The sequence below is a fragment of the Nestor notabilis genome, unplaced genomic scaffold, assembly GCF_000696875.1.
Source record: "Nestor notabilis isolate BGI_N333 unplaced genomic scaffold, ASM69687v1 scaffold2030, whole genome shotgun sequence".
NCBI lineage: Eukaryota > Metazoa > Chordata > Aves > Psittaciformes > Psittacidae > Nestor > Nestor notabilis.
Genome location: NW_009909505.1, coordinates 58,720 through 70,515, shown reverse-complemented (window position 1 = coordinate 70,515; position 11,796 = coordinate 58,720). Strand labels below are relative to the sequence as shown.

General features: G+C 41.1%; 1 protein-coding gene across 1 annotated transcript; it reads right to left on the bottom strand.

The window, feature by feature from the left end:
- Positions 1 to 250: 250 nt before the first annotated feature.
- TRHR (thyrotropin-releasing hormone receptor) lies at positions 251 to 10,366 on the bottom strand. Its single transcript, XM_010022880.1, has 3 exons — positions 9,575 to 10,366; positions 1,045 to 1,431; positions 251 to 256 (listed from the first exon to the last, which is right to left on the bottom strand). Exons 1-3 carry the CDS (start codon positions 10,364 to 10,366, stop codon positions 251 to 253), a joined length of 1,185 nt encoding a protein of 394 aa, XP_010021182.1.
- Between the last annotated feature and the right edge of the window lie 1,430 nt (positions 10,367 to 11,796).

Below are 11,796 nucleotides of genomic sequence, written 5' to 3'. Positions count from 1 at the left end.
CTTGGGTAATCCACTGTAGCCAACTCATCTGCTTAAAATTGTCTTAAGTGCTTCATTCAGTGAGACTCAGTAGTATATTCTTTTTGCTCTCCAGGATGAAGCTTTTTCTTCTAGGACACAGACAGCTGTGTAGAGATGTATGGTAACTCCTGCAATTGTGTGAGCAGAAATACCTTTGCATTTCACACAGGTTGGTGGGAACACAGCATCCAAAGGTTTATATGGCTGTGTTCTCAGGAGAAGGGGGGCCTCAGGCCTGAAAATAAGGAGAGAAAAAGAAAACTGAGAAAGAAATATTTTTCATTTTCATATCATCTGAAAAAGGAAACGAAAAGTTAAGCCTTTCTGTGGATCTTTTGTATGGTAAGGGCTAAGGTATACAAGTTTACGAGCATTAAGTAGTATTGTGCAAAAAAGCATTATGAAAAATGTAACATGTATCATCATGTAGAAAAGAGCTGGTTTACAGAGATGTGCTGCACACAGGGACGGTGCAGGTAGCATGGAAATGGATGCGGCTTTCAGCACTCTCAGGACCAGAATGCTGGTGTGGGGGAGGTCCGTGTCTTCTTTTAGCAGCAGCTGCATGGTGGCACTGGGCTAGTTAACCCCGAGCAGGAGTCAGGGTATGAGGCACAAGAAAACTCTCTGTTGCCTTTCTGTGGGCAACCAGAGCATACCAGGAGGGATCACTGAGCTCAGACACCAATGCCCACCTTTCTGCCAGACATGTGCAAGAGGCACCATGCCCAAGCACCGCTCTGATGCTCCACCATTGCCCTCTGTTCATCAGGGAGTAAAGCTTAACCTGCATGTTTCTCATCATCCTTCCCCATTCCCAGATCCTCCCAGTCATGTCATGCATCACTTTCCAGAGCTGGGCAGTTCTCCCACCCCACCATGCCCTGTTTGATGGTGCATCATCTGTCACTGCCAGTCTCCCCTGGTCCCAGCTGAGAGCTAGCCCAGCACAGCCCCGTGCACATGAACATGCTCTGGTTCATAAGAACTCTACACCAAACATTAAACTGCATTAACTGTTACCTCAGATGACAAACACGTGTCGCCAAGGGACAATTTTGCAGAGGACATATAGGTATTTGTGACAGTAATATCTTCTAGCTCAGTGCTGAAGTGATCAGACTCTTTGACGGCGTTACAATTTAGAGCCATGTTGTAATTGTCTGGTTTCTTCTCCCGTTTCTGCTGGTAGTTGCAGAGTTTCCTGAAAGCTGCTCTGAATTTCTGGGACATGAGGTTGTAAATTACAGGATTGATGGCGCTATTTAAATAGATACAGATTCTGCAAAATAGCAGGAACCAGTTTTCTTGGAAGGGGCTGGAGAGAAAGGAATTGACCACAACCAGTGTGCGGTAGGGCATCCATAGAAATGCAAATAGGATCACCACCACGGCCAACATCTTGGTAACCTGGGGAAGCACAGAGGAAGACAGAAGAGGGGCAGGTTAGAACTCATCTTGGAAGGAACATGTGCATTCCTACATCTCTAGGGCCAATACAAAACTATAGACAGGCTCTCCAGCTGGGAATTACTGATCAGTGTTTGGTGCAGAGAGGCTTTCTACAGTTACAAGGACAAAAATACCTGGTTCCAAATTCTTCCTAGTTTTTGTTAAATGACTCTTTCCAGGTGACATCCCAATAAGCTAATTGTTGCATGCCTTGGACTTTACAACTTGTCAAGCTGAAAGGAGGTGTTAATTCAAATAGAAAATAAGGGGTCTAAAGCCATTTGTTTCAACCACATTAGATCTCCTCCTTCAGACTAGTATAGTCTGTAGAGTAACTGAAACTGAAACCTATTTAGATTATCTGCTTTAACAGCCACCTTAACAATATTTCCAAAAGCCAAAAATAATGAAAATAAAAATAGATATATTTCTATTCCTCAGATCCTCAATATTTAGTTAGATCTTCATTATTTGATATTTACTCTGAAATGTCAATTAAAGTTTACATAGCCAGGGAAAAAAAAGATTATCAACAGAATTTGATCATTATAAGAACTTTGATCTATCATGTGAATTTGGTTTGAATAAAGTAAAAACAGCTTTTGGGGATAGCCAGGATAGCTGAAATGAAGTGAACAAGAAATAATAAAAATATAAAGGAAAATAACCCACCACTGTAAACGGAGTCTTTCTCTTATAAATAGTTTAATTCTTAATTCTAGTATATATGGTATTTTCTAGTCTCTACATTAAAGGAAATTTGAAAAAAATTAGTAAAAAAGGTAGAAAGTACAGTGAGATGTGACAGTGGAATAGTATGGTGGCACGGCCTCATCTAAGTCAGGAGATGACTTGGCTAACTGCATGAACTGGAAAGCATTTGCATTGGTTTTGGTGAGCTACAACTGCTGCTTTTGACTGTGATTTGTTCTACTGTTTCCCTTTCTTCTCGACATAAACTGTTGTTGCCTATTGACAGACTAAAGAACTTTTTACCTTCACTTTAGTCCTTCCTTCTGGGTTACACATTGAAGTTACACTTCAATGAATCAGTGGCTCCCGTAACCACAGGATACTTCTGGCTGTATAGGTTATAATTTCATTGCTTGCAGAAAGGATAGATGCTGATAATCATGAGTTTCAATTGCTTGCAGGGGGTCAGTCAGCTCCACTAAAATCACTCGTAAGTACATGCTAGTTAAACGTGATTAAAAGGCTTTCAACAAATCCCTATTAATCCATATTTCAAGCGTACTTGGAATACTAGGAAGTGATTGATATTGGATGTCTTCCTGGGTGCACACAACCATTCTTCAAGCCCTGTCTTTTGGTTTCTGAGAACATTCTGAAAAATATTTAAAATGTTTTTTTCTAAACAGATTTCCAATATTTTGATTCTGAACTAGTATTCTCTGTTTCCTTCCTGCTCCAAACCGTGTCATTCTAAGGAAGTGCTTTTACAAGACATTTTCACTACTGTGGTACTCACAGTTCACTAGTTGCTTCGCTTTCAATAAAAATCTGTCTTAGATTGATAGGTAAAAGTAATAGTTATACTTACTAAGTTACCATGCTATAGAGTCACTCTGGTGTTTTAAACACCTAAATGTATCATTCTTACTATTCTTTCTTGTTCTTAGTGGTGTTCGTTGCGATGCAGAGAGATTGTGTATGCCAGCCTGTGATTTTGTAATCCAAAAGAAGTTGTACAATGAGGAAGATTAAATAAATAAAAAAAATATGGTCTCGATGTAATATCACTGCAAGTGAAACCAAGTGATATGATTGAGTATTCCATCTAAGCCATACAAAATGTATGTTGCATTGCATGCTGGAATCTGTGCTTGCTCTGCTGTGAGAGAACAGACGAGTTTCTGTGTAGGGCAGGTCGTCACGTACTGCATCAGTATCTAAGAGAGGACCTTCTCTAGAGGGTAAGCTACCTATTTTAATCTACTGTGGAGAGGTCCTAGATAATTTGGTTGGACTAAGCAACTAACTTTGTGAGATACACATAATGTAATCCTTCCTCTCCACTCAGCCCTGGTGAGGCCTCACCTGAAGTACTGTGTCCAGTTCTGGGCTCCCCAGTGCAAGAGAGACATGGAGCTCCTGAAGCAAGCCCAGCCAAGGGCTACTAGAATGATTAAGGGTCTGGAGCATCTCTCATATAAGGAAAGGCTGAGGGAGCTGGACCTGTTCAGCCTAGAGAAGAGAAGGCTCAGGGGTGATCTGATCAATGTGTATAATTATCTGAAGGGATGGTGGCAAGAGGACAGGCCAGACTCTTCTTGATAGTGTCAGTTGATAGGACAAGAGGCAATGTGCATAAACTAAAACACAGGAAGTTCCACCTGAACATGAGGAAGAACTTATTTACTGTAAGGGTGCCTGAGCATTGGAATAGAATGCCCAGAGAGGAGGTTGTGGAGTCCCTTTCACTGGAGATAGTCAAGAGCCATTTGGGCACAATCCTGAGCAATGAATGTGCTTGAGTGGGGAGGTTGGACTAGATGACCCCTGGTGGTCCTTTCCAACCTCAAGCATTCTGTGTTTCTGCGATTCTGAGATTCTGTGAGTGTTAAGTGAGTTGGATCCCATCTCAAGTATAAGCAAACATGTTTGCTGTCTAAGGCTGTATTTATTTTTCACAGTCCTTGACACCTGAGGAAACTAGGAATTCCTTTGGAGAAAGTATGTAATCTACCTGCAAATATCTGATTCAGTGTTCGTATTAAGGATGGACAAGAAAAAATTTGGGATATGTTGATTGAACTAGGTGGGATAAAATGGAAGTGTGAGAGAGACCAACACAGCCAGAACCAGGATCTGATCTGATCAGGGGAGTCGCATATGGGAAAGAGAAAAGGAAGCAAAAAGAAAAGGAAGCACATAGCTCAAATTGTGATTCCATGAGCACGTCAGCCAGACAATGCCTGGGCTCTTAGCTGCTATAAGGGCAGTGTTGCATATGAAAAAGCAATGAAAAAGAAGTGTAGAGATTTATTTCTTATATTTATGGTACTTTAGGGTGTAAAGATACAGAAAAGAAGATTGTAGATAGATACTAAAGAATTATTAGCTTGAATTTCAGGCACGTGTTAAATTGAAGCTGTAATGTATGTGAATGTGAGTTAAATATGAACTGCTACTTGATAGAAGCAATGAGCTGATTATATTGAATTTGGTTTGTCTGCAGTTTTTGGTAATGGACAATCTGGCCAAACCTTTGGTACAGGCACTTGTATTTTTTCCAGATTGAATTTATGCACACACATTACTATTTATGTGCAATAAATGCCTGTAACTGCAGTTAATGTTTGCTTGTTTGCTATTCATTTTGATTAGGATACAGTCAGTGAATGTGTTTTCAGGAAACAACAATATGGATGGCTTCAAGTACCAATAACAGGCCATTTTGGAATAGCAAAGACACAAATTGGTAGGCTAATGTAATTATATGCATGCCTGAAAAGTAAAAGATCTAACTGTTGCATCTGCCTTTGCAACTGCAATGAAGAAACTAAAGCAAAGTGACAGAACAGCTACCTAGTAGGCTAGCAAGCCAGATATCTTCAGTCTACCACTGAAAGTGGTAATACCAGTTGGACTTCATGATCTGCAGAGGTGCCTGCCAGCCTCAGTGATCCTGTGAAATCATAACAAAGTACTGGAGGGAAATTACTTTAATCTAAGGTCCTGAACGGTCTGCAATGAAGTCCCTTCTTAGCTCATGATCCTTTGGGTCACATGCAATATTTCTTGGCACTACATGCAGTTTTTACTCTAGTTCCATGGACAACAGTCAGAGTTTCAAGTGCTTCATGAGGCCCAGGATTCCTTACACAGAATCATAGAATATGTTTATAATTGGACTGCTCTGAATTCATAGTCTATATTTTCTGGTGAGTGAGTAGAAATTGGCTTCAATTCACTTCCTTGGGACCTGTGATCATCTCTACAAATGATCATATAGTTGTTAAATAAATCTTAGCATAGAATTTGCATTGAAGTTCTTTCTTTGTCTCTGAATCACGTAAATGGGACTTTGAACTGTCTGGCCTTAAGAGATGCTCTTTGTCATGATATCATCTTCTAATCTTATTGATCTTTCCTCTGTTAAGCTTTGAAGTTTCAGCTACTGTGACCTGGGTTCAACTGAAGGGTGCCGGAATATTGTACTTTCTCAGCTTCCCTCCTGTTCAACTTGAGGAAATATGTGCACCAGAACTATGTCATTCTGTTTTCTCAGAGCTGTATATGATGAAGTTCATCTTATATAGCAAGGTTATTTTCTATGCAAAGCACAGATAAAAGCCTATTCAACACAGTCATCACCAGCTCCATCAGGTCTAATAGGTGTTTAAGATTTTTCTTTAGTCACAAACTAAACACGTGCTTGAAGGTTTAACTGCATGTTTCAATACTACAAAGAAACCTAACACTATTTGATCCCTCAGGGCCTAATGGCATGGAGTCTTGAGCACAGACCAATTCCTCTGAAGATGGAGCACACCAGTATCTTGCTTTCTTCTGGCAGTGGTCTTCCCTCAGGACAAAGTCAGGTGTCACCTACTGACTTGTAGTGGCTGATCAGAAGCTTTACAAAAGAAATAAATGACTCTTACTGCTTTCCACGAAAAGTGGATCACAGGCTTTAGGGTTTAGTTTCTGACAAGGAAGACGCAGAATGAACTGGTTTCTGTGCCTTCTGGGACACCAGGAGCCTGATGGAAAGTATAAAGTGAATTGGAAGTGTACTCTCATGTACGAAGGAAGGCCAGTGCCTGGCTGTCAATAAAACTAGTTTGTTAGGTTGTTTTTTTTAAAAACCTAAACTTTTAGTATATCTATCATATCCTGCTGTCCTGTACAGTTCTGAAAAACAGAATAAATATTGCACAAGTGGCATTGATTTAGCTTTTCAAAAGTGGATGCACGAAAGGAGTTTGGCATATTCTATGGGTATGTATTGGTGCTCTTTTCCTTGGCAGAACTGTAGTTTGCAGTGAAACAAATATCTCATAATTTCAGTAGTTGTACAATATCAGCAGTAACAGATGTACAGTGAAACAAAAATGTGTTGGAAATGGAGATTCTATTTTATGAGAAAATAAAGCTTTTTTGTGTCTTTCCCTCTCTTTCAACATTTTTTAAAAAAGGACTGATTTTTATACATGGTTTTGGTTTGCTGTTTTGTTTGTTTGGGTTTTTTTTTCCCATTTGTCTTCTTCCCTCTTCAGTTTTGTCTTGCAGTGCTTTGAATGAAAACTTCAGGGGGGCCTGAAGAGTACTTTGAAGGCTTTGCCCATTGGTGGCTCTTAGTTTGGGGATATTGATCCTTTAGTAAACAGATTTTGTTCCTGTTAGCTTTCCAAACACTGTAATGAAGCAAGTATTTCTTAGAACTAGTTCAGTGATGTTTAAATCATGTGTCAGGGAATGGAATAAGTAAGTAGATGCCCACTTTCTACCTGGAAGAACTGATTTCCATTCATTGGAGGTGTGCTAGAGCTTCATTCAGAGCTCATCCCTAGGCATCTCACATCAAAAATATGTTAAAATAGCTTGACTCGCCATTACAAAATATATTCCAGGCCTTCTTTCTAAACCATAGAATGCTCTAAATTCCCATTCTATTTTGGAAACAAAAGTCCTTTGACCACCTGACGACTACTTTTTTGCCCTTCAGTGCTGGCATTATGTCTGTTTACATCAGAGACTGAAAATATCTGTGCTAATGAAGCTGAACATGGTCCATCTATTCTCCTTCAGCAATAGCCACCTCCGTCCTCCTGTTTATCTCACTGCTGAGCTTCCCACCCACCCCCTTCTCCTCAGCTTAGGTAGGTGTCCTCCATAGCTGTAAGGAAATTGTTATTTTATTCTATATTTGCTTCCTTTGTGAGCAGAGAGCTCTTCTAGATGAAGAAATCAATTTGCATACTGCCATGTGGGATTAATCCTCATCAGAAGTGGCTGTGAAATTCCTAAGTTTAACCTTCATGGAGGTTGAAGAAACCAATCTAACTTACTGCTGCTTTCTGGTGTGTTATATAAATGTGAGAAAAATCAAAAATGCTGGAGAGAGAGAGGGGGAAGAGAACAAAAGAGTGAGAAACAGGAGAGGGAACATCAAAGTCAGAGAGGAGGCTTCTTGGCAAAGCAGGCATCACGTGAAGGGGTTGCAGCCCATGCAGGACCCACAGTGAAACTTTTTTGACAGAGACAAACCTCTGCAACCTGACCACAACACTCCCAGGACCCATGCTGCTGGTTGCCTCACAGAAGCGATTGAGTATAACTCATGCCTATAGCAAGGGCCAATAAATTGGCAATAAATGAAGTTAAGTTTCCCCAAGTTGAGTCTGCATTTCTGATGACAACTACTGATAACTGATCTTCCTGTCATTATCTTGACCCATGAACTTTCTTGCTCCTTGTCTTCCCATTTTCATGAGATTGAAGAATGAGCAAGCAGCTGGGTAGATGTTTGGGTGCTAGCCAAAGCCAACCCACCACAGGAATATGCATGGATTTCATTCTGTAGAATGATCTTGGGTAAATATAAGAACTGCCGCAGAAATAGACTACACCACATTTTCAGTCACTTTTTCTACAGATCACATGCTGCACATTGTATGCAACTCCATCATTGTAGTGCAAGCACAGTTCAGAGAAGGCATATCACATTGCAATCCTCCCGTTTAGGTTTCATAATATAACAGTATCCACATTCAGGAATGCTCAAGGTAAAAGACCTGTCTGTTTTTCAAGTGGTAAGTACATGTAATCAAGCATGTATACCAAAGAGATATTGAGAACTTGAAAAGCAGATTATCTTGTTCTTCTACTAATTAATGGACAAAGAAAAACAAGATTAAACACATCTACTCTATCAGCTATAATTGGAGACATATAGTTAAATAAAACCCAGCCCTCATGTTTCAATTAAGCATAGTTATAGTGCTCTGAGAGGTCTCTGTGTTCTAGAAGGCAGCTCACCTGACTTTTGAGGTCAGTGCCATCTTTGTAACAAGGGAAAACGGTCCCTCTCATTAAACAATAGCAATCTACATAAAATAAGAAGAATATAAAGTCCAACCTGTCACCCAAGGAGGGCACTCAGGTTGTCTGAAAGGGTGCACAGCCCAGCTTTGCTTCCCAAGGGAACTGCACAGTGCAGGGAGGTAGAAGCATCCTGCTTGGCAAATGGGCTGCTGAGGGGTATGAGCCAAGCCACTCATGTCAAGCTGCCTGACCCGCTGGAGCCTGCTCCCGAGATCCCGCTGGGAAGCGATGTGCCCTGCATTTCCCAGCACTGCGCCTGGCTGTGCTACCTGCTGCCTGCTGTGTGGCCGTGAGGCAGTCTGGTTTATTGCAAATAGTCATAAATTAATCTACTAACTATAGTCTACTTGTATAATTACACATCGCAGCATACATATTTCACAATATTAAAAGAAGCTAGTCAAACCTATGCCTCATGTTTGAGGCATTGATGCATAAAGCTATTTTATGACAGACAGAATAACAGAGATATTTAGCATTTACAAGGCACTTTTGTATACAGACTTGTTTAAGCAGACTTTTCCCAGCTGAGTTACAGATAGGAAAAGTAACAACTTGACTGTGTTTGCAGAGTGATGCAGTGTCTGATCTGGGACAAAACCCCCAGTCTCCTAAAATACAGGATTAGTTCTTTCCCTTCAGATCTCAAAAATAACTTGAGTCACTCTATACATTTGGCAGGATTACTAACAGGCTGTAATATAAAGAAACTATGGTTAAAAATGTTTCATTCTTTATTAATACTTCCTAATTGTTTTTTGATATAGGAAATAAAATACTATTTGTTTTTCAGTTCTTGCAGTAGGTAATAATTAATAGGCAAGAAAAATGCATATTTATATGTATGTATATATGTATAACAGAATTTCATCTTTCCTACTACTTAGCAAAAAGGAAGAATATATATATGCATTTTTTTTTTATATATATGTATATACATATATGCACCCCCTTCACAGGTTTAGACGGGTGATCTCTAAAACAAGTGGGGTTGAGGTCTCAGAAAGCCATTTCAAACTGCTGTTCCTACCTGCCTTCGAGAAGCAACAGTGCTATTGAAATTCCTGTTAGTCATCTTGGAATTCACAGGCTTGCTTTGGTGAGCAACATCATTCTTCCATGTCTTAGAGTTCTCTTTTGGTTCTGAAGGGATGGGGTTCAGGAACAGTATTCTAGCAATCAGGCCATAAAGGACAGTAGCCAATACCATTGGCAAAACATAAAATATGCCGAAGTCCATCATGTAGATAGGAGAATAATAGCTCCTAGACACCTTATAGCCACAGGACACAACAGTAGTGTCTTTGTAGACTACTGTATTAAGGTCCAGCAAGAAAAACCAGAGCATACAATATATGGAGGTGAAAGCCCAGACAAAAATAATGATCTTTTTGGCTCTTGAAAATGTACATAGGAACTGAGCTTTGATTGGGTGGCAGATGGCTATGTATCTCTCAATGGTGAAGGCAGTGATGGAAAAAGAAGAAGCATTGATCCCTAGGTACTGGAGATAAGTGATGCAGAGACATCCCACATAGCCATACACCCAAGATCTATACAGGCTTTCTGTGATATTGGGTAGTCCTGCAGCCACAAGCACCATGAGATCTGCCACAGCCAGACTCACCAGGTAGCAATTAGTGGGAGTTCTCATGTGTTTGGTTCTGAGAACCACCAGAACCACCATGATGTTGCCCACAATGCCCAGTCCACAGATAAGGAGTACCAAGAGGATGGTAACCACTTGGTATTCAGCTGTAACAATCTCCTGGCTTGATGGCAGCCCAGTTTGGTTCTGCTCGTCTGCTGTGCCATTCTCCATCTTCACCAGCTTGATGCTGCTTCTGCTCAGCACTTGGTCTCAGCACATGTTCTCCATGGTCCTCTGCGAAAGGGTGAGTAGAGCAGAGCATGGGTGAGCTGTAGCCCCAGAGCACATTCTCCATGTAGTCACAGTCCCATTCCTGCACTGTCCTCCACTCCCCCAAAAACACCTGGGCTTTCAGTCTTTGCAAATTCAATTGCCAGACAAGTTAATCCCTTTAAGACTCCAGCTCATTTGTCCAGGTTAAAAAGCTGTTTTCTCATAGCTGGCTTGAGGCATTCATGAAAACACAGGGGTGTGAGCTTTCCCCCTGCAGAGGGGGAGGTGGCAGCAGCAGGGACCAGAGCCCTCCTGCACTGCCAGCTGGCTAAAGCGCTGCACGGGACTGAGCTGATCCAGCCCAGGCAGACTTCAGCATCACTGTTTTCCAGGAGGAGTCACAGCGTACTGAGGGTGGAGACAACAGCGGGAGGTGAAAAGAGGGTGATCTGTAAAGTCCCACAGGTTTTTTGCTTCACACTGCTTTTCCTCGCTGTCTCACACAGCTATCTCGTGTATCGATCACATTGATCTCCCCACGGAAACAAAGGGGAGATTGACTGGCAGCAAAAATACATCAATTTCTAAAATTCCAGCTTTCCCTGTGCTCCTGTCCTTGTGAAACTGGCGGTAATTTACACTTGCCTCCTGCTTTTCAGGGAGCTGTAAGAGTCCCTTCGAAGCTTACAGAAAGAAATGTATCCCAGCTTTTGAAAACAGCAGGAAAAATTGTGTTTCTTTATAGACTATTCTCTTTGAAACCTCTATTGCTATTGCTGTCACCACTCCTGAGCCCTTTCAGCTCCTTTCTGAACTGTCGCACAGCAACAATAAAACTATTAGAGCACAAATTGCTGCTCAATGAAATCAGTCACACTCACACGCACACACGTGAACACACACACAGCGTTACTAATCCACCACCATTTCCTCCATTTGAATAAACTCCTCCTTGTTCAGTCAGGTTTGTGTAAAACCACAGACAGATCAGAGACTGGTAGAAATAACTGCTTGGAGATGCACGGATGAAAGCACTACAGTTGTGGTTGCAGTATTCACTAGCCTGGCTGCACCTGGAGGTGGATGCAGAGCTTTCCCGTCTCACTTGCTGGCAAGTGGGAGAAAAAACAGCAAGCCCTTCTGCAGGACCCTTTGAAAGAGCCCTTGTCAACTCTGACCACAGCCTTTCAACCCACTCTTTCTCCATATATTATTGCATTAAAATGTTGAAGATGAAATCTGCCTTAAAATCCCCCTTTTTCTCCATTTAGGGAAATGGTTTTCCTCTTTGCTCAGGAAGGGTTCAAAAAAACAAAATGTTGCATAACTGGGGAAAGGCAATTGGGATTTCAAAACAGATTTTAGTGTTGAGAGAGAAGGATTAGCAT